This window comes from Rhineura floridana, chromosome 2, assembly GCF_030035675.1.
Source record: "Rhineura floridana isolate rRhiFlo1 chromosome 2, rRhiFlo1.hap2, whole genome shotgun sequence".
NCBI lineage: Eukaryota > Metazoa > Chordata > Lepidosauria > Squamata > Rhineuridae > Rhineura > Rhineura floridana.
Genome location: NC_084481.1, coordinates 174,449,348 through 174,473,394, shown reverse-complemented (window position 1 = coordinate 174,473,394; position 24,047 = coordinate 174,449,348). Strand labels below are relative to the sequence as shown.

General features: G+C 39.6%; 1 protein-coding gene across 1 annotated transcript in view; it reads left to right on the top strand.

The window, feature by feature from the left end:
- The window catches only part of SPRED1 (sprouty related EVH1 domain containing 1), a 99,122-nt gene that overhangs the window by 56,535 nt on the left and 18,540 nt on the right, over positions 1-24,047 (top strand). Inside the window, exons 2-4 of the mRNA XM_061611505.1 lie at positions 73-247; positions 11,391-11,559; positions 15,136-15,185. Coding sequence (XP_061467489.1) covers positions 73-247; positions 11,391-11,559; positions 15,136-15,185 — 394 coding nt within the window. The remainder of the gene's footprint in view (positions 1-72; positions 248-11,390; positions 11,560-15,135; positions 15,186-24,047) is intronic.

Sequence of the window (24,047 nt, the reverse complement as noted above, 5' to 3'; positions counted from 1 at the left end):
ATTGTCTTAGTTGAAATCAATTCAGCTAAAGAAATGGAGAAATTAATTCTTTTTTCTCCCTATCTATTTCAGTAATAGTTATGCCCGTGTGCGAGCTGTGGTGATGACCCGTGATGACTCAAGTGGTGGATGGTTACCACTTGGAGGGGGTGGACTAAGCTACGTCACCGTTTTCAAAGTCATTCACCAGGAAGAAAATGGCTGTACTGATTTTCTTATACAGGGGGAGCGTCTCAGGGATAAAACGGTAAAAACACCTATTTCTGTCTTCATGAAATTCATGTTTCTGTTTTTCTGTTAAGCCAGAAGAGAAATAATCATCTATACAAGAATAAGCTTAAGATCAAGGCATTCAAAATCCTGTATAGATCAATTTATTCTTGAAGGGAAAATGTTCTGTTAAATTAATTTGAGTTTGAAGAGTGTGTGTTTGTGCATGTGTGTATTTATAATCTGGTCATTTTGGGAGTAAGGCAGATCACCTTTATGATGCAGTTTCATTTTGTGAATTGACATAAACATCCAAGCAAATGTCTGAGGCAACCTAAAGAATATTTCACAACCTAAAGAATATTTCACACTGGCCTGTAAAAATAATCAAAATAAAACTATGATATAAACAATAAGAATAGGAAAGCAATCTAGCTAAAGTCAGTGGTAAATTAGAATGGTGTTACAGCAAGCTAGAATTTTGAAACTAGACCTCTCCAAATTGGGCTTTAATAATTTTAGCAAACTTAAAAATAATCAGGTTTAAGATGGTTGGACAGAGTGCTTAAATATGACATTAGTTCTTTGTGGAACCATAGCTTGTGCCAGAACAAAAGATGAAATGCGTAGGTGGAGGCAATTTTTGCTAGTTCCACCTTCCTGTTGTAGCACCCTGAAACCTTCCAGTCCTCCAGGAGCCACTTTCCTAAAGGCAGTTCCCACACAACTAGGGCCAGCACATGGCAATCAAAATAATTTATGCCCTAAATGACCTTTCCTTCATTTAAACTAACAAAGACTATAAGGCTTTATTTTAATATGTATTGCTATCCTATGAGACCATCGCCTGTGTTCATGCTACCAATTGAGCTGCTGCTAATGATGTAACCTTTTCATGGGTGTGGCTTTGGTCATTTTTACTAGTGCTAAAAACTATTCTTAGATATTTGAATGAATATCTTCAGAGCTCTGTCCTGTGACATGAAGCAACATGTTCCAGATAAATATGGATAGATCTTTTTGTATGTATGGCAAACCTTAGTGTGGGAACAGAGAAATAACTGGTAAGAATAAGCAAAATGGTGGTATTAACCAGAATATTAGCTGGGTTAAGCATATTGTCAGATGTTGTGGGAGGTCATGGATATAACACCCTCTAAAGAGAAATGTCCTTTTTGCCTTGAAATTGCTGGCTGGTTGCATATTATCGTCCTATAAGAGAACACAACTCTCTACCTTCCATCCTGGTTTGTTATCCTTCACCGATTGCCATCTATCTGGGACCACACATAGTGGTCACTTACTCCCTTACACTCCACGAGTAGAATTCCTGTTGCCATTTCAAAGTAGCCCTAGGAAGTAACATAGAGCTTTTTCTTGTCTGAAGTTACAAGCAAATTCTTGCTTCAGTTTTTTTTCCTTCTCTCTATCAGCAGCTTCTTCTGTGCTGGTCACAAGATGCAACTATCTGTAGTTTTAGGAAGCAGCCAGATCTGTTTTGCAGTGTTTTTTGCAATGTGACTTGTTATTCAGGACTGAATTAGATCTGGTTTTGCCCCATTCACTCTGATATGGAATCTAAAAATCTATAATTTTTCAGTAGCCCCTCCAGCATGGATTACTCCTACCAAATTGTAGAGAAATCTGTTTAGAGGTTTTTGTGCAGGGCACCTTTAAATTTTGGTGTTTTAAACAAAGGAAAAGTCTATACCTTTTTGATTTTCTGCTAGAATTGAATGCAATGTACAGGCATGGTCACCCCTCTGAAGGGATAAAATCTGTCAAATTTCAGAATGATAGCTGCAGCAGTTACAATAGGGGTACAGTTGGGGGTAGGGGTGGTGGTCAGGGGGGAAAATATGCATCTTCTCCTCAGGTGATACTCAGTGTCTCCTACCATCAAGGACTCTGCAACCAGAGGGGTCATTGATGAGGAATGGACTTATACCACTACGTATTTTGGAGAATATAGTCTCTTTTCCTTAGGGGAGAGAGATTTCTTAATTGAGCTGCATATTGAAAGAGGGTGGTAGAAAATAGCATAAATCCCCAGGAAATACAGAGGTGGGGAAAATACACAGACATACACCAACAAGGACCGTACAAGGTTCATTGGTGGGGGTTTACCTTCTTCTCCCAATGGATTTTTGAGGACACAATGGACATCACTTCATTGACTTGCATATGGGAATGCATAAATCAAATGTGGGAAATCTATGGCCCTTCAGATGTTGCTGAACTACAACTCCCATCAGCCTCAGCAAGCATGCTCAGTGGCCAGTGATTATAGGAGCTGTAGTTTAGCAACGTCTGGAGGGCCAAATGTGCCCACTACCTTACATAAATCCACATGACAAACACATATATTCATAGAATCATAGAATAGTAGAGTTGGAAGGAGCCTATAAGGCCATCAAGTCCAACCCCCTGCTCAATGCAGGAATCCAAATCAAAGCATTCCTGACAGATGGCTGTCCAGCTGCCTCTTGAATGTCTCCAGTGTCGGACAGCCCACTACCTCACTAGGTAATTGATTCCATTGTCATATGGCTCTAATAGTTAGGATGTTTTTCCTGATGTCCAGTCGAAATCTGGCTTCCTGCAACTTGAGCCCATTATTCCGTGTCCTGCACTCTGGGATGATCGAGAAGAGATCCCAGCCCTCCTCTGTGTGACAACCTTTCATGTACTTGAAGAGTGCTATCTTATCTCCCCTCAGTCTTCTCTTCTCCAGGTTAAACATGCCCAGTTCTTTCAGTCTCTCCTCATAGGGCTTGGTTTCCAGTCCCCTGATCAACTTTGTTGCCCTCCTCTGAACCTGTTCCATTTTGTCTGCATCCTTCTTGAAATGCGGAGACCAGACATGGACGCAGTATTCAAGATGAGGCCTAAGCAGTACTGAATAGAGGGGAATTAATACTTCACGCGATTTGGAAACTATACTTCTGTTAGTGCAGCCTAATATAGCATTTGCCTTTTTTGCAGCCACATATTGGCTGTTGGCTCATATTCAGCTTGTGATCAACAACAATTCCAATCCTTCTCACATGTTGTATTGCTGAGCCAAGTATCCCCCATCTTATAACTGTGCATTTGGTATCTTTTTCCTAAGTGTAGAACTTTGCATTTATCCCTGTTAAATTTCATTCTGTTGTTTTCAGCCCAATGCTCCAGCCTATCAAGGTCCCTTTGAATTTTGTTTCTGTCTTCCACGGTATTAGCTGTGCCCCCCAATTTTGTATCATCTGCAAATTTGATAAGCATGCTCTGTACCTCCTCATCCAAGTCGTTAATAAAAATGTTGAAGAGCACTGGGCCCAGGACCGAGCCCTGTGGTACCCCAGTCGTTACTTCCGCCCAGTTTGAGAAGGAACCATTGATAAGCACTCTTCGAGTACGATTCTGGAGCCAACTGTGGACTCCCCTGATAGTTGTTCCATCCAGTCCACATTTAGCTAGCTTGCTAATCAGAATATCATGGGGCATGTTGGCAAAAGCTTTGCTGAAGTCAAATGTATTACGTCCTCAACATTCCCACAGTCTACAAGGGAGATCAAAAAACTAGATAAGATTAGTTTGGCAGGATTTGTTCTTCATAAATCCATGTTGGCTCCTAGGAATCACTGCATTATTTTCAAGGTGTGTACAGACTGACTGCTTTATAATCTGCTCCAGAGTTTTTCCAGGGATTGATGTTAGGCTGACTCATCCGTAGTTCCCTGATTCCTCCTTCTTGCTCTTTTTGAAGATAAGGACAACATTAGCTGTCCTCCAGTCATCCGGCACTTTACCAGTCCTCCATGATTTCGCAAAGATAATAGACAGCGGTTCTGAGAGTTCTTCAGCTAGTTCCTTCAATACTCTAGGATGCAGTTTATCAGGCCCTGGAGATTTGAACTCGTTCAAAGTGATCAGGTATTCCTTGACCATTTGTCTATCAGTCTCAAGCTCCAATCCTGCCCCTTTTACTTCATGTTTCCAGGGAGGGTCATAGACCCTTTTTTGGGAGAAGACTGAGCCAAAGTAGGAATTGAGCACTTCTGCCTTTTCTTTCTCATCTGTTATCATTTTGCCATCCTCTCTGAGTAGCTGTGCCAACATTTGTTTTTTCTGTCTTTTGCTATGGACGTACCTGAAGAAAGCTTTTTTGTTGCTTTTAGCATCCCTCGCTAACCTCAGCTCATTCTCAGCTTTAGCCTTCCTGACACCATCCCTGCAATTCTGTCATACCTGCCTGTACTCTTCCTTTCTGGTCTGGCCTTTCCACTTCCTGTATGTGTCCTTTTTTGTTTTCAGGTCATCTGTAAGGTTTTTGTGAAGCCACATTGGCTTCTGCTGTTTCCCCCCTTTTTCCTTTTCAGAATTGCTTGCCATTGTGCTTTTAGAATTTCCTTTTTTAGAAACTCCCACCCATCTTGGACTCCTTTTCTCATTAGGGTTGCTTGCCATGGAACCGTACTTACAATTGTTCTGAGTTTATTAAAATCAGCTTTCCTGAAGTCCAGGGTGCAAATATGGCTACTCTCAGCTTTCGCTTCTGTTAAAATCAAGAATTCAAGTATGGTGTGGTCACTTTCCTCCAGAGTTCCCGTAACTGCCACGTCATCCACCAAATCATCTCTATTGGTTAGAATCAAGTCCAGGATAGCTGATCCTCTGGTTGCTTCCTCCACTTTCTGTAGGAGAAAGTTATCTCCAACACAAGTCAGAAATTTCTTGGAGGGGCCGTGTTTGGCAGAATTTGTCTCCCAACAGATATCAGGATAATTGAAATCCCCCATTACTAGTACATCATGCCTCCTCGCAACACTGGCAATTTGCTTTTCAAAAGTTACATTTTCATCTTCTCCTTGATTGGGTGGTCGGTAGTAGACTCCAAGCACCACATCCTTTTTATTACTTGCCCCATTAATTTTAATCCAGATACTCTCAGTGGAGTATTTATGGCCCCTCCCTCAAATTACTGAGATTGGAGTGCCCTGGGAAAATAATTCACTATGATTAAAAGCTAGACCTGTCATGATGAAATATTTACACACGCACACACACCTCTCTTCCACCACTCCCCTCTTGAGCTCTGGGTGTTTTCATGGTCAGCTTGATTTGTTTCTCAAAAACAAACAAAACATTTTGCATTTTTTGGACAGCCAAGGGCACAGAGCCACCCAGACACTTAAGGAGTCCCTGCTCTGACTCAAGGTGCCTTGTTAATACACAATCCAACTTGGAAACATGAGAACCTCCACTGAACCACCCCGATTCCCCTTGTAATTTGGGCTACACACAAACCCAGTACACCCCCTAACTTGAAAAGTTGAAAGTGGGAAGAACAAGGAAGAGAAACTGTTAACCCGAGGAGTGAAGGAGCTGGGGTAATGATTTGCTTACTGTCACTCATAAGGCCAATTTTGCTGCTGTCTGGGCTGAGCATGCAGTACTGGCACGGACATTCTTATTGATCAGAGTGAGGGGTCTAGGCAAGTAGTGTGCAAGATTTCCAGGTGATGCTGCCTCTACTCACTGACACTGGAGGACAGCAGAATCTGAGTAGGATCTTAAGAAATGTTGTTCTCTCTTAAGAGGATAACGTGCAAACCAGTCCTTTTACTCATGTATACAATAATTGAATGGTATTCATTGCTAGTCCTACCCACTGAAGTTAATAGACACAACTAACTTTTCATTAATTTCAGTGAGTATACTCTGAGTAGGACTTAGTTGACTACAACTCAAAATAATGATCCCAACAAAATGTCTCCAAATTGAAGATTTATCCCCTGTGTGTCTGATATAGCAGTAGGTACTGAGCCATTTGTTTGTGTATTTTCATGACACCTGTTTTTGACCTCTAATATTCAAACTGTGTCCTTTTCACTGATACTAGGAAATATTACATAATATAAGACCACTAAAGCAACCTTTTAAACCAGCATTAACGCAAACAACTAGGGTTGTTTTCTTTTCAATGCACTTATTTCTATATTTGATTGCTTCTTACCTAGTCATTTGTTTTGCTTTCTTACATACACTGGCAAGACTGTGTGTTTGTGCAAAATCATGAGGAAATATAGCAGCTGGGACTATATAAGGAGCACTGCATTATAAGGAGCAGAGCAATCTACCTTATAATGAATAAGACCATTGGTCCATCTATCACAGTGTTGTCTATGCTGAGTGGCAGGATTTTAGACAGGATCTCTTCCAGCCCTGCCTATAGATGCCAGGGATTGAATCTGGGACTTTTTGCATGCAAAACTATGGCCCTTCTCTCTCAGAGGTACTCACAAAAGTTTTGATTTAATTTCATATTTGTATGTTGCTTTTCCAGCAACAAAGTTGAACTTAAAGCAGCCCACAGCAACAAAGCACTGGAAAATAGCACAAGTAAAACATTTCCAGCAATATGATCATCACATTTTATTTTAAACACACACACACATTGACATATCAGCAAAGCAAAAACAAAACAATTCAGTAAATTAATCCAGTTCAACATAAACCATTAATAGAGAGTACATGAAACATAGGAAAACAACAGAGGAGCCCCCCCCAAAAAAACCTTTTGAGATTATTTTGGCATTCCTCTCATATGAATCTGCTCAAGATCAGTGCTTAGTTTCAGAAACCCTGAAACCCTCTGTATTCCTTTGCCAACCAAAGTTGAGAGAAGGAATAGAGACAGAGTGTTTGCAGTTGTGGCAGTTAAACTATGGGAAGGCCTTCCAGGACAGATTCATCAGGCCTGCTTTTAAACTGCCTCTTACAAACCGGTTTTATTCTGTTGGGCATTTGTAATTGAAATGTTTGATTTGTTGGGGGGGTTAGCTTACTGCTGTTGATATGGTTTTTATCATGATGATTTATGGTGCTGTTTTAGTGCTATCTGGTTCTTTAAACGTGTTTATTTTTTAAAAAATTGTTTAAATTATTACAAATTTTATTGTGATTTTACATTTTCATATGTAAGCTGCCTTGGGTTTGATTTGTCATGGAATGGTGGGATATAAATATCCTAATAAATAAAACAAAGCCAATATCACACAAGTTAAACAATCTTAAAATAAAGGACCATAAGTGGAGCCATTTCCAGGAATAGGAGTTTCATTAGTCAGCCCCTGCTTGTGTACATGAAATGATACCACCAAGCAGCATGATGACTGGAAACTCTGGAAACTCCTCAAGCTTGCCTTCCTGGGACAGTGTCATGTGATGTGATGATGGACAGAAAGGAAGAGTGAGTCTTCATGATTTGAGGAGCACATCACTGAACAAATTCTTGTAAAATTGAGAAAATTCCAAGTAACCTTTGACCAGTCTGCTGGAAAATGAACCAGACGTCTTAAATTCATAGCCTGTTAATGGATAAACCACAACTATCACCCTTCAAATATTACTTATAATCAAGTTTCATAATGATAGCGCATTGTAGTTCATCTTTGAATTGCTCCATAACTCCTGCACTTTGCTAAGAAAAGAACTTTGTTAATTTTTTAGAGAACAACCCTCTCAAAATCTTCCTCAACAGTGTTGATTCATATTACTTTCTGTTCCTCAGAACATCCATTCTCCTTAATAAGGCTTTCTTTTTTTAAAGAAGTCGTTGACCTGACACCAGCAAATTCTAAAATAGGGTTGACTTCCATACGAGCAATTCCTCTTCCACACCAAGACTTCAGACAGTGAAAAATTGGTTGTCTATAACTCCAGTGGTTCAAGGGAAACTAAATAGAAACAGTAGCTCAAAGAGTCACCTCCAATTGTTTGTTTTACAAAAGGAGCAATGAAATGAATTGAAGTGTACCTCCAGAAAAAAAAAAATCATAGCATGTCAAGAGGTTGCAATACTAAGGCTGTAGTGGAAGGGCAGTAGACTGGAACTTAAAGCAGTGGTGTTTGAATTAGAGGCTAGTGATCAAGATTGAGAGAGTACCATCACCACCACCACTCATAATTGCTTCCTGTGGACATGCCCCTAGGTCCCACTCTCTGGAGATTTGGTTGCTAGATTTGGGGATGTTGGAGCATATATGAACGGGGTTCCAGTTTGATCAATGTGAAATTTTGCTACATATCTTTGAATGCTGGAGTGTCAAACATAGGAAAGACCTGAAAAGTGTCTGAATCTGCAAAGGGGAGTATTAGGGTATGAGGGGGTATGTTTACACCTGTATTAACATAATTATATGGGGATTGCAAAGCATAGAGCACTTTCAGGGAGCAAGCCTACCTACTTGGGGGGAAAGGGATGGGGGCAGAGGTCTGGGGCAAGCAGGAAGTGGTGGGGTTGGTAGTTTATTCTCTTTTGTTTTGTTGTTTGTTTTTTTGCCCTTCCAATGGGAGGGAATTAACTTGCACCACTTCTAAGGAGCTTTTTGGAGGAGTGCCAGGGAAACAAGTAGCCATAGTGTCCTGCAGATCCACAACCTTGTGAGCCGCCTTGAGGGCCTTTTGGCCAAAAGGCAGCATAGAAATAGAATTAATAAATAAAATAAAATAATAAATAAATTATAGTATTGTTACATTTTAGAACTACCAAACTACCTTTTGCTGAACTTGGAACTGAACCCTCACAACACTATTAAACTATTTTTAAATTAATTATTAGATTTTTAAGTGTCAGTTGTAGTGATTGCCAGACCACCGTTTCTGGAATTATGTCTGTGAAATGACACAAGCCATGTCTTCTATAGTGCTTTATTTTTGGAAAATATAGCATGCTCTCTGACATTAGGAGTAATCTAAGATCTTCAATGAGCTTATTCTTTAAAGTGATGAAATGAGTTTTAAGAGTGACTCTACTTTCTGAGCCTTCAAACTTTTTTGGCGTTACGTTATCAAACATTTGCTATCATGATTGCTCAAAGCATTAAGCATATAGCTGAAAATGTGTGTGAGCCTTTGCACAAGAAACATTTCTATTTGACCCAGGGAGGAAATTAGTTGGAATTCAGGCAAAAGTTTTGTTTTCCCAGCCTGGATGAGAGGTAGTGTTATGTACTATAAAATCTTGTAATCGCTTTATTTTAGTTGGAGATACCTGTGGCTAAAGACAAGGTATAGCTTCATGAATAAGAATGTTTGCTTGATGAGTTATTGACAAAGAGCCTGTCAGGTACCTTGAAAAGTGATAGCACCCAGAATATGGATTTCACTTTGGAGTGACAGAGACTATTTCTGGACTTGTTTACCCAGCTTGTTTAGATCTCTTTTGGAATGTAAAGGGTTTTTTTCCTTCCTTTCTTTTCAGAAAGCACCCCTGACATAATTGCACACTTCCTCCTTTATTATACTTCCCTTCCGAGATCTGGCTCCAGCCAGTCTAGTTAGAACAATTACCTTCCACTCTAACCTGGACAGGTCTGCTGCTCTTTTAAGCTATGTAAATATAGATGGAGAGTTCCTTTTATATTCAGCATTAAGCATACATGCAGTCTTCAGTATTTTAGGTTTTCAAATGCCATAGACTTGGCAATATTTATATTTGCTTTCTGGTTTAATAATGAGACGCTTATTCTATAGAGTGGTGCACATCTCACAACAGGACAAATTAAGTCAGAAATAAGTCATAGGAAAACTTGCACCATTCATGGCTTTCAGAACAAAGTGACATAAATACTGTACCTACAGAAAATGTTCACACCAAATTTTTCCATTTCTTTGCTTGGTGTCGTCCTTCTTCCAAAGTGGCATTTGGAAAAGAGATGAGTATGGAAAGAAAAGCCAGTGTGATGTAGTACTTAAAGGGCATTGGAATAGGGGAGAGCCTAGTTCAAATCCCTGTTCAACCATGAAGTTCACTGGGTGACCTTAGGTTAAGCTGAAGGAGAGTACCATAGCCTGGTCTCAGGCTATGGTCTGAATGCATATGAGGCCAGCACCCTGCTGCAGCTAAGGGTCAGGTCTGGTCAGTGCCTGGATGCGAGACCGCTTGGGAACCATATGTAAGCCGCCTTGGGTTTCTGTCATGAAAAGAAAGGCAGGGTATAAATGTAATAAATAAATAAAAATAAATAAATACCTGGTCCATCTTTCAGAGTTATTGTAAGAACACTGAAACAGAAGGGAGGTGCTGCCCATAATCCCTTGACCATTCTGAACCCTTGTCTTTGCTAATTACTGATCCAGGATGTTGTCCACACAGCAATTATTATCTAAAATCAGGAAGACCAGACCACTTTTGGAACCCTGTGGAAGTAAAATCAGCTCGTGAATAGCCATTGTGGGAGGCAGGGGAAAGCACACATGCTCCATGGTGATTCTCTTCTCCAAATTCCCTCCTCTAAGATTTGCCTTATTTTAATAAAAGGCATTCAGGATCTGTTATATGTGTTTTGCATGTACTTAACATTTAGCCCCTTTTGTAAAATTATAAACGATTACCTCTAATTTGCCCAAGCATAAAAGAGAGAGTGTGAGTGTACGTGTGTGTGTACACAGACACGTACATGTAAAATGTACAAAAGGGTCTGTGGCTGCATAAACACTGTCAGATTTGTTGTAGGATGAGAATCATGGGCAATGGCATGAAATTCTAGACTTAGTAGATCCATAGTATTTTGTTTATACATTCACTTGCTTTTACCTACTTGTTTTTACTTTACAAGCTGCCCTGGTTCACACATAATGCTAAACCATGGGTTATTAAACTATGGTTTATCAAACCTTCACTTAGCATTATGTATGAGCCCTGTCCAGCAGCTTAACTATGGTTTGTTAACTCTGTATAAAAGGTCACTTGTCAACCAAGGATCGTAGTTGGTTTATAAACCTTTGTTAATGTCACCCATAGCTTCACATTATGTATGAACCCAGATGTCCACCTTAGCTGCTCAAGCCATCACCACTTAAAAGCTACAGAACCACAAGTGAAAGATTGGCAAAAACACCAAATCATTCTCCAGGCTTAGCTGTTTTCAATCGTGCTTTTAACTATCTGTGATGTAATAAACTGAGGTTTAAGTGATTGTCTGCCAGATGTTTCAGCTTTAACCATGGTTAAAGTGATGGTTAACATTAATCATGATTTAGTGTTATGTGCAAACCAGGCCACTATCTACCTACAAAAATGCATCATATATATATTACATAATTCAGCTGAAAGTAAAATGTATTTTTAAACTTAGTTGTGTGTACAGAAGTCTCTTAAGCTAACCATTTCCTTTAACTCTGCTTCTCTTCAGGTGGTTTTGGAGTGTACGTTGAAGAAGGACCTTATTTACAATAAGGTTACACCAACTTTTCACCACTGGAAAATTGATGACAAAAAATTTGGCCTGACATTTCAGAGTCCTGCTGATGCCAGAGCATTTGATAGAGGCATTCGTAGGGCAGTAGAAGATCTCTCCCAAGGTATGAATCTGTATTGCTTAAGCATTTTTAATAATAATTTTAAAATTAATAGCATTATCCATGTTATATTAGTGTTAATGCAACCATGCAGATATTTTGGGGACTTAGGCTTCACCTCCTGCCCCATGAATAGAATACAAATGGAGAGCAGAAGCATAACTACTGTGTATGTATGTTTTCTTTTACTCTTCATATTAAAAGGAAAGTACCTTTTTAAGCCATGAGCAAGAGAGCAACATTCAGCTGCTACAGTGCTAGACTCTATTGCTGAGGTGAAATGGGCTATGGTTAGAGCGCAGATAGAAAATGGCGCAATTTGTAGCTCAGCCATGGTAGTCTCTACTCACCAGGAAAGAGACAAATTGCATGGTTGTGTTAATATATTTAAAGGTACATACAAAGCTACCATGTGGAGGTGGTGATTACATTTATACTCCCAGGCATTTTAAAGTGTATTTTAACAGTATTTCACTATTATCTTGTATTCTGGACGTTGTTTGGTTCTTTTATTGTTTGTTTGTTGTTGGTTCTTGATTTATTGTATTTATTGTATTTATACACTGTGCTTGTTTTATCTTTTATGTACACCGCCCAGAGAGCCTTCGGGCTTAGGGCGGTATATAAATTAAATTAAATAAATAAATAAATAAATTTATTCATAAAGGAAGCCACAGACCTGAGCTTGCAGGATCTGAACGGGGTGGTTCGTGACAGATGCTTTTGGAGGTCGCTGATTCATAGGGTCGCCATGGGTCGTGATCGACTTGAAGGCACATAAAAAAACCAACATTAATTTTAAATAATCGCAGGGTGGGTTGCAGGAATATAAAATTCAATATTAAAACAGCTAAAACAAATTGCAGTCACTGGAATAGGCTGGGTCCTGAAAATACACATCTCAAGTGAAAAAGGGTGGGTTACAACATATAAAGACATGATAACATTAAAAACCAATAAAACATCATTAAAAACCAATAAAACATCATTAAAAACAACAATAAATGCATCAATAAATACTGCATTGGTTGGGCAGTGTTCATGTTAAAAGGCCTATCTAAAGAATTCAGTTTTCAAGAGATGCCTGCAAGAAAGGAAGGGTGGTTCCTTCCAAACCTCTATCGGTAAGGAGTTCCACAGGGCTGGGCCTGCCACACTAAAAGTTTGGTCCCTGGTGGAGGCCAACAGAAAGCATGGGGAACCATCAAAAGTGCCTCATCAGAAGATCTCAGAGATTGAGATGGAACATAGGGAGTCAGGCAGTCCTTAAGGTACTTTGGGCCCAAGTTATTTAGGGCTTTGTGAATTAACACAAGTACCTTGAACCTGGCCCAGTAGGCAGTTGGCAACCAGTGCAGCTCTTTCAGCAGCAGGATAACATGTTGCCAGTATTCTGCTGCTGTGAGTAGTCTGGCTACTACATTGCACGCTAGTTGCAGCTTCCAGACCACATACAAGGGGCAGCCGCACATAAAGCACGTTACAGTGATTGAGTCTTGGGGTCACCAATGCACGGACCACTATCAGGCTATCGTGATCCAGGAACAGTCACAGTTGGCATACCAGCCGAAGCTGGCAAAAAGCACTCCTGGCCACAGAGTTCACTTGTGCCTCTAATGAGAGATGGATCAAGGAGTACCCCAAACTGCGTACCTGCTCCTTCAGAGGCTGAGCAACTCATCCAGGTAGGCAATTGACGTATCTCCTGGACACAGGAACTACCCACCTACAAGGACCCTGTCTTTCCAGGATTCAAACTCAGTTTATCGACCCTCATCCAGTCCACCACTGCATCCAGGCACTGATGCATGGCTTGCACAGTGTCTTCTGATTCAGATGGAATGGAGAAGTAGAGCTGAGTATCATCAATGAACTGATGGCACCTTGCTCTGAAACTCCTGATGACTGCTCCCAACACCTTCATGTAGATGTTGAAAAGTACTGGGGACAAAATAGTACCCTGTGGTACTCCATTGTGTAAACACCAGGGGGCTGAGGAGCACTTTCCCAGTACTACTCTGTGGACAACGCTGCAGGTATGAACAGAGCCACTGCAACACAGTGCCACCAGTGCCCATCCACAGTCAGTCCAGATGGATACCGTGGCCAATCAAAAGCCACTGAGAGATCAAGCAGAAGGAGCAGGGTTGCTCTCCTCCTGTCCTCTTCTCTATAAAGGTCATCCATTAGGGCAGCCAAGGCTGATTCAGACCCAAACCCAGGCCTGACTGGAATGGATCCAGATAATCAACCTCATCCAGGAATGCCTGCAGCTGTTCTGCCACAACCCTGTCAATCACCTTTCCCAGGGTAAAGAGGTGCATCTTCAGCATACAATAGAAACAATAATGAAGGTGCCAGATGCACCACTGTGAGGAGGGAGTTCCACAACCTGGGAACCACTAGAGAAAATGTCCTGGCCTAGGCCACCTCCCATGAACCTCTGAGGGATGGAACCACCAAGCTGGCCTTTTCTGCTGACCTTAACATCTGAGAGGGTCTGTAAGGGAAGCAGTCTTTCAGATATTTGGAATCTAAGTTGTTTAAGGCTTTAACCGCTAATGTGAGCACCTTAAATTGGCCCCAGAAACAAACTGGTAACTAATGCAGCTGTTCTAAAACAATGTTTATATAAGTTCTAAAGGGAATCCTAGCCTGTAATCTTGCTGCTGCATTTGAAATCAAGATCCCTTCATTGAAAAAACTCCACTACCTTTTAACAAGCATTGGCCACTTACCAGTTTTTCTGGGTTTCTCTTGGATCATATTAACTAACCTTCCTTGGCACTGAGTCAGCTTCTATAATACTTTGCTGTAAACTGTAAGACTGAGTAGTTTCCAGGGCATTATTTACTTGCATAGTGAAGTGAGACTTCGAGTTTAGCAATCTTATTAGACAGTGTGTGCCTAATTGTGCCCGTATATGTTTGCTGTTCTGTAACAAAATAATACTTTTGAACATTGAACTATCAGAATGAAATTTTGTATGCATAGTCAGGACACCATTCCATGTTTAAAATTCAAATCCCAGCTTGGTCCCACATCAGTTTTCATGGGGGATATTAAAGACATAAAGCACACTGGAATGTAATATCTCTTTTCGGTGCTGAGATATCAGCCTAAAATTTACTGTGTGTGTATGACATTTGCTTGAACTTCAGATATCTCCAGGGAGAGGTCATAGTGCAGTTGTAGAGCACATGCTTTGTTCAGGTTCAAACCCTATCATCTCCAGTTTTTTTAACTTAAAAAAAGGTGATGGGGCAGATCTCTGCCTGAGTCCCCAGACAGCCAGTACCAGTCAGAATAAATAGAACAGACGAATGGGTAGTCTGAGTTGTTTTGAGGTAGCTTCCTATGCTCCCAAAGTCCTCGATTCTCACATATGATTTCCCAGGAGTGGGAGGGATATGCAAAACAAAATGTAACGACTATCTAAAGTGGTGTATCATGCATGGCATAAATATTGTGCCTTGTGAAAACCAAGCTAACATAGTTACTGAGAGTCTTGATGCATGGTTTTTGACAGGCATAAATGAAAGCAACCGGAGATTTGATGTTTGTCTTATTCTTCCATAGGTTGTCCGACATCACATGATGAAATTGAAGTGCCTGCAGATGGCTTTCCAGTAAGTGCTTTAGACTTCCATTATGTTAATTGCATTGGAGGAGATGACAGGAATTCTTAATGCTGAAGTTGGTCTTACTCGCATTCATTAAAACTTTTTGAGCTTTAAATATGTGGAGGGATAACATGTGGATGGTCTTGTCTCGTAACTAGAGTTTGAGCTACATGATTTGTCTTGGTCATATTGAATTCTTGGGACTATATATATTTCCTGGTTTGAAAAACATTTCTGATATTTTTTTTATGTCCTAAGCTGTGTTAATGAAAGTATGCATGGATTTCATTGGGGCAGGGTGGTGGTAAAGAGCCTGAAGCATAATTTGAATTACAGCTGAGCTCTGCAAAGGAGCTTTTCATTGCCAAGACTCAGTGCTCAAACTTGTGAAGTTAGTAGTAGTAAAAAGCTGGTTTCCTCTGACTGCATACTGATTATAGGGTTTAACATCAGGGAGACCTCATCAAGATTTTTAAACCTGGAACCTGTTTTCAATACTGAGGTTCAGTCCCAGAGCATGAGAAGTGACAGCATTAGTAATTGATGTGCTTCCCTGAGGGCAAGGCTACTGAACAAGTAACATACAGGGACCATAAAAGCACTGGGATAAAAACCAGTGGTGTCCATCTGCCAGGACAATGGTAGCTATTGGCGGAACAGATTTCTCATTCCCTTTGTACACCCCTAAAATCTGCACTGGAGGCTTGGGGGACTCTCCAAGTAGATTTTTTTTTGAGAGGAGGGTGAGGGGACTACAGGGGAGAAGAGCAGAATTGGAAGTCCGCTAGTGTAACTTGGATGTTGCCCATTATAAACACTCAGCTAAATCAATAAAATAACACTAATCCCAAAAATAAAGGATTCAGGAACATCTGTTGTTTAGGGCTTTAAACACTAATGTGAGCACTTTTAATTGGACCCAGAAACAAACTGGTAACTAATTCACTAATAGGCAAACAATCTCGCGGTTTAAGAGCATACCTACAGCCAACAGATATTTCTATCGAACTTTAAAAAGCAGGGAAATTGGGCAGCTATAGTGAATGCACCAGGGGAGCAGGAGACCTGACCTCTTCTCTGAGATACTGTATTGCCCTACCAATTTTCAAAATGCAAACACAATTTGGGTTGGTCTTTCATGGTCCAATCCACTTCCTGTGTAGCTTGGAAGAATTTGGTATCATGTGCCTCTGAGCGTATGGTGAGTAATGGCAACACCTGCCATCTCCAGAGATAGAGAATTACATTTTTGTATGTTTGTTGGTGTTCTTCTTACTTTGCTTCTTTTCTGTTGCCAAATTCTTCCAAGCTACACAGTAAAATGAAGCAATACTGAAAACGGATCACAACTTTTGGGCCTTTCCAAATTGGCAATAAAAAGGTATTATCATCCATATTTTAGAAGTTATGTGATATCGCTGCACACAAATATCATGGCTTTAGAGGCTTCAGTGCACTGTTTTGGTTAAAGAGAAACTGCAGGTTATTGATGATCAGTCTAACGATCTAAATTTAGAGAAACTGTTACAAACTCAGGTGAATGGAATCCACAAGCACTAATCTCCCACCTCTGGCTGCAGTTTTAGCCAAATCACATCCCCCATCTGTCAGTCTTTAAAAAACAGTAGATAAGGTGGCAGTCACAAAACATAAGGGGTTTGAGTTCTTTTTGCTCCCACTGCAACATGAGCCCGGACAGTACCATTTCAGAGACTGTAGGTTGAGGCCTGCATATTTGAATGCATGATAGGAAAAAACCTCCTGAAATATACAAAAACAAGTTTGCCAGGGAGAAAGCGCAGCTAAAATACTTTTCTCTGGCGTAGTAGTTTACTATGTGCAGATAGATATTTTCCCCCTATGGGACATGCACTTCACCCGCTACAGTCTGGATTACTGGCTGGAATTTCCTTTAGAACTCATATAAACATTGTTTTAGAACAGCTGCATTATACATGCCACAAGAGTGGCTGTATACTATAGTCAGCATGGATTTTTCACATTCCGCAGTGTTAAATTGAAAACACCCCATGCCATTCTGATGCCTCCCATAAGCTCATTTCAAAACAAAACCTTACAAAACTTACAGTCCTGAACTCAGAAATGCTTACTTAACAACCCTCTAAATTTTCATGGCGATACACAAAACAGTCAGAGGCAATCAAGAGTTCAAAGTGTAAAACAAGAGAGAGAAAAAGCAGACCCCTTTTGGACTTTTTTCTCTGAGTTCTCATAATTTGTTCAAATTAATTAAAAATCAGCCATGTTCACAGAGTACCTGTAATCCTATTACTGACCTTGCCCCATACTCTGACCTTCATCTTCTGCAGTTGAATGAATGAATGAATGAATCTTTATTTTTACCCTGCCCTTTTTCCAAAACTGGAACTCAAGGCGGCTTACAAATAAAAACTACACATAGGTAAAAAAAACATACAAAAATATACAATTAAAATAGAATTAAACTATTCGCAACATTAAAACCATGAAACCTACACTTAAGATACTAAGACAATTTAAAACATTAAGAACAGGACCATAGAACAATACAGCAGACCTTATGAGGCCCTATCTTAAACATCTTCTAGTTCAAACGCCTGTCAGAATAAAAAAGTCTTTGCCTGCCGACAGAAGGATAGCAAGGAAGGGGCCATTCGTGCTTCCCTAGGAAGAGAATTCCAGTTTAAAAGTTAAAAAAAAATGCCTGGCTGATTTTTAATTAATTTAAGAAATTTAGCATTGAATTCAATGATAAGGCCAGGCATGCCCAGTAAGAACCAACTGTCAGTGTTCTAAAAGCCAGACAAATAAGTCACTGCTTCTTATGCTTGTGATTTAATTGCATTATATATTAAGATGAAGTACAAGCTTGGGCATGGGAAAAAATTGCAAATCTTTGCTTTAAAAGTAGATCATTAATTCTGCTTGGCATAACATTTGCATCTTTCAGGTAGTATCTGTGTCATTGTTATAGGCAGTAAGCGGCATCATCAAGATTATTATGAGTTGAATATGCTTATCTGAGAATGAACTATATATTTCTTTCAGTATTCAGATAGAATGTACATCAGTTTATCAACATATATCAATTTTACAGGAAAGACGAAAAAATGGAAAGAAAATAACTAAAGACTATGCTAGGTTAATCTTTCAAGAGGACAACTCCCATTTGTGGACACCAAATAATGTTGATTAAATAGTTGAATTTTAATAAAGGAATTGATACAGAACCACCTAGGAAATTAACGTTTTCAGTGGAAATGATGGTTATGAATACAGCTAGTTTTTTTAAAAAATGTTACAATTATGTAGATTAAAAGCAGAAATGTTTAAACTTAGGGAAAGTATCTAAAAGAGATGATAGTCCTGAAGCTGATTTTGTTTAGTAATTCACATGTAATGTTATTGGGAAGGGAAGTAGGAGTCATGACATTAACAGACAACACTAATTTGGGAGACATTATTAATACAAAATAAGGATCAGGAAGTTGCACAGGAAGAACTGGATGACCTCAAGAACTGTAGTAATAGAAATGGAATGAAACTGAGCCCTGCCAAGAAGAAGGCTGTGAACTTAGAGTGATAAGAGACATTCTTGTTTTTGGCTGGGGGCTCAGCAACAGGAGAAAGAACTAGGGTTCTTGGTTGATCACAAAATGCCTGATTCATTGATGCAATGTTGTTACAGTATTGCACTGTTTTGAAGAAGACAAAATCAATTTTTGGATTGATTAGGCAATGATTTGTTACTAACTCTGTAGAATGACCTGGATGGACCCCATTTGGAATGCTTATACATGTTTGAGAAAAAATAAAATAAATTGGAACAAATGCAGAAAAAAGCAACCAGTATGATTATAGGAAATGAGAAACTATCTTGTGAACAGAGAGTAAGATATGGTTTTATTTAGCTTAGCCTTTAGAAGGATGAGTTCATGCTGTGCAGAAATTAGAGTAGCATTGTACAGTGTAGAGAATAAAAATTAATGGGTACAAATTGTCTGCTAATATCGTTTGGAACTCTCTAATTGATGAAAATTTGGTTCTAGTGCAAGATTCAGAAATATTCCCCTGGAAAGTTTGCAAATAAAAATAAATGCCTTTTCAACAATGCTGGGATAAACTTCTGCAGAACATTTAATCACTTATTATGGCTTCCTCTGTTGATCTCATTGGGATCAGGAAGAGTTCTATCAGCCCAAAACAGCAGTCAAAATAAATAGCATCTCGTTCAACAATGTCAAAATGCCAAACAGGAAACAAATGTTTTCACTAATTTTTAAGGCTTCCACAGATGTGTATGGCATGCCTTTCTTGGGAAGATAGATATTCCGCAGTAGAGGGCACCACCACTAAGAAGACTATGCTTCTACTACACATGACCTTCAACAGTAAAGGAATTCAAAGCAGGGTGTCTCCAGTGATTCCAGCACATGAACAGGTTCAAATAAAAGAGCTTTCCTTTATATCCTATCTACAAGCATCCTCACTGATTGCTTTCTAAAACGTCTCCTGGTATTCATGTAGCTTCAAGCCCTCTAGGAAACTGTTCAGCTATGGGTCTGCTAGGCTGACATAAGCAGGACAAGAGCACTTTCTGCCACAACAATGAAAATGTGGCCCTTGGAGTTTGCCATCAAAAAAATCCAGAAGTTCTATAATTTGTTAAAAGTATGCCAATGCCCTGAGCAAAGAAAATCCTATCTTTTGGATTTTTCATAGCAAGCGCTTTTAAATATTTAGCTTAACTAAACTGATTAGGAATTTCCAACCAAAAGTAGAGGTACTGATCAGGAGCTCTTAATCTCTTTATCCGGTAATAAAGTCAAAGCGGCTTGGCCACATTTTTCATCAGAAATTATGTTCTGTAAATGAACGTTTACATTTCTGATTACTTTTTTCTCCTTCCGGTATCTGAGGGCTGTTCTGAGTTGAATGAGGGTAAACAAGCTGAAGCTTAATCAAGATAAGATAGAGAACCAACAACTTTTGATGTGGAATTCATCCGATCCCTGGTGGGGTTTCCCACCCCCTTGAAGGGTCAAGTTTGCAGGTTGGATATGCTTCTGGACTCTGCAGAAACTTGGAAAGGCACAAGAGAGCCTTCAGCACTTACTCATTCTGTGTGGATGATACTGGTTGCCAGTTGGGTACTTGTAATATGGATTGATAGCTTCATTTGTATAGACTCCATGTATCTGGTCCAGTGAGCAGATAAATCTGAGGTCCACCACTGTACCACTGACAGCCATCCAGCTCCAACATAGTGGTGAACCTGGAACTAACAACAAGATAGGATACCATATCAGTTTTGCCTGAATAAGGTGTCTGTTAAGACAGTGGCTGTAATTTCATGTCATTTTGGAGCTTTAGTGGAAGGCTCATAACATAGTATGTGAAGTTTGTTAATTGAATTGTTATAATTCCTGTCAGAATATGTTGACCAGCCTATGTAAAATGATCTGTCTCTCTACTGCATTGTTATAGAGTAGGTTTGGAGAAGATGAGTTTGTGTTCTCAAATGTGTGTTATTCTGCGTGCTAGAAAAGGGAGAGATGCTGTATTCTGTGCTTGCTCTTTAAGGAACTGAATAAATTGTCACAAAGTGCAGCACTAAAGAGTGCCAAAGTATAGGGGCAATGTATAGAGGTAATGCTTATGACACGCTTCTATTGCCCATCTTTGTTGTAGACTACAGGATGTGGCTCACAATTGCCAAGGCCACTGAACTTTTGTTCACAATATTTTTTTTAAAAAGTAATTATTCATTTTACTTTTTGAAAAAAGACTTCATAGTTTACAACAGTATTGGCTTTACTAACTCATCTGGTAGCCATATGCAGCAAGGAATTCCATACAGGCAAGTGACTGGGCTCATGGAGGACACATGGATTAATCTGTGCCTCTTCCATGAGCCCACTTTGTTTCTGCGCTCATTGCAGAGGAAAAGGCTTCCCTTCCTCCACAGCCAGCAAGCTAGTACTTCTTCTTTTTTTGCAGGCTGGTAACTGGTGTGAACTGGTACATTGCTGCAGTTTGTGTCATTAGTTTTGGAGGCTTCATAGAGCAGGCTTTTGTCTATAGAAGCCTATGCCACAATAAGCTAGCTAAACTCAAAAACACTACCAAAATCTTTTATTCATAACAAATTTTCTGTACAAACATTTTATACCCACTTGTTGTTGTAAGTACAGTAGGGCCCCACTCATATGGCAGGTTACGTTCCAGACCCCCACCGAAAAGCGAAACCCACCGAAAAGTGGAACTCCGTCAATAAAATGGCGCCCGATGCCTGAAAAACGCTGTAAAAGTGGAACAAGCACCGTATGAATGGGGCTTTACTCTTAATTGAAAGCCACCCTATTAGTGGGTCACCCAAAAGTGGGGCCCAACTGTAGTCTAATCCCCCATGAAACTTAAAGAGGTGCAGTGTCAGTGCTGTTCAACTTAAGGGGTAAATTTTGCATGAAAATTAGTTTGTCCATGGTGGTAGGAAGATTCTGATTTAATTGATCCACACATCACTAACTGAACTGGGCTAAGGTGGGGGGGAATTACCTGTGATTAACCACGCTCTACAAAAGATTTCCAGTTAATTTCGTTGAAAATAAACTGAGCACAAGATTGAAGATGATATCCTTTTTTGCTTTAATTCTTCAAAAGAAGTAAACTCAAACCCCTTGTTTGGCTTTCATAATTTGCATTCATTTGGGATTCTAAAAGAAGGGAAATGTTGTGTCTGTAATTCAGCTATGCTTTTAGGACATGCTTTAGACGGGAAACGTTCTGTCTTAAATGACCGGAAAATATTCTGCAGATTCTAGGCCGCTGCTAAAGGTATTCAGGATGTAGGGTGGAAAATACGCAACTAATTGTAGGGAAACAGCTGTCAGTATTGAAAGTAATTGCTCTGTTCTGAAAAAATCACTAAAGCAGAGGTTATTTTGAAGAAGTCTTTATTCATAATTCAAATGGGAAGTGGGGGTAGCTTTTAAAGAAATAGTCTAAGGGCTAATAAGCAAAAAGGTTTTAAAATATGTAGACTCCTGAAAGAGGTATGAAAGTGTAGTCTCCTTACTTTCTTGTCAGATCATGTGTTCAGTGATAGAAGATTGTTTTAACAATGCTTGCAGAAGCATGCAGCATTCTATTACCCAAGCTTCATCTTGGGAAAAGTGAGGAGAGGAGTTTTGAAGAAGAGAGGATCTCAGTCTGGTTTTCATTTTCTCTACATCTGTCATCTGGCTTTGAGTCTGCTAGGCTGCTACAGCTGGAGAGTCATTTTATTGCCTTTACCCAGCATCCTTTTGCTTGTGCACACAGAAATGTTTTAATAGTCTTGGGAAAAAGTCAGAGTATCTCTTAGCAACCATAGGACAGTAATTATTATACCAGCAGCTGGGAGCAAACCAGATTTCCGTTGTGCATTAAAAACTGGCATAAGTTACTTTACAGATGATACTGGCTAGCCTATGCCAGTGCTGTGGTTGAAGGATATTGAATGTGGGCGGTGCATAATTGCTTTGGCAGTAGAAAAGAAGTGGGGATTTGTGCATCGATGTGTGTGTCTTATGTGAGATGTAGACCATATCTAACCAACTTAATGTAGCAAATTTTTCTATTGTAAAAATATTTTACTTGGTTTTTTGAGTCTTATTTCTGAATACAAAAGTAGTCTATGTTTGGGTCTCTTAGTCTCAGAATCATGTTTCCTGATTTTTTGGGTCCTATTTTGTTTCTGTTTTATTTATTTATTTTAACCACCATCCTGTGAAAATTCACCATAGACCAGGCATTGCTAAACTGTGGTCTATGGACCAGCAGTGGTCTGCACACTTCATTCACATACATGGTCCACAAGCTTTATTCACATGGTCCATGGCATGTCAACATTAATGTATTCATATTGATTTTTGTCAACACTGACTGGCAGTGGCTCTTAAGGGTTTCAGATAGGGGGCATTCCCAGCCACCTGGAGATGCTGGGGATTGAACCGGGGACCTTCTGCATGGAAAGCAGATGTTCTACCGCTGAGCTATGGCCCTTGCAAATAGTGACTGGGAGGGATAACAAGAAATGGATAATATAAACTGAGTGTTTTTATTTCTTATTCTTTCTATATATAATAACGTGTGTGTGATGTTTTATATATATATATATATACATACAAACATACGTTATAATCATTTATTTATTTATTATTTATTGAGGAAATTAGATGTAGAATGGTGAGGCGGATGAGTGTGGGAGGATGGGTACTGAAAACATGGCATAAATATTTTTCTTTTCTGTAGTTCATACAAAAGTTGTCAACTATTTTATTAAATATATATAGCTCCCACCACCAAATTGGGTGCCCTAAAATAATGAACTAGGGCTGTAAAGTTTCCCACTGCACTGGTATTACAATCCCATACTTTGTGTCAGCAAACCAAAACCTGGCGAACAGCAGGAGTATCTGAAGTTCAGAGACTGGTATAGCCCAGCTCTGTGCAATGCTGTGTGCTGCAACAGATCCCAGCTAATCATATCGTATTACTGGAGGTTGTGTGGTAACTGTTCTGTGAGGTCATTGGACCCCAGAAAGGCTTGAAATTTGTTAGTGCATATGGGGCTTGTCAGAAAAGCTCCTCATAGCACTATCTGGTTGAGCAGAGTTATGGGAAAATGACACATTTCAAACCTATCTCTCGATAATACATTTCTCACAAACTTCGTGGAGGCTTGAACACGTTCCTCTGTTAGTTGGAAGTAATGCTTTTCTTCTAAGAAAATGAACTCTTGGGTGAATATGAAAAAATATAATGTACCATTACTCACCCAGCTTTCCATTAAACTGTGTTATAGTTTGACCCTGTTACTATAAA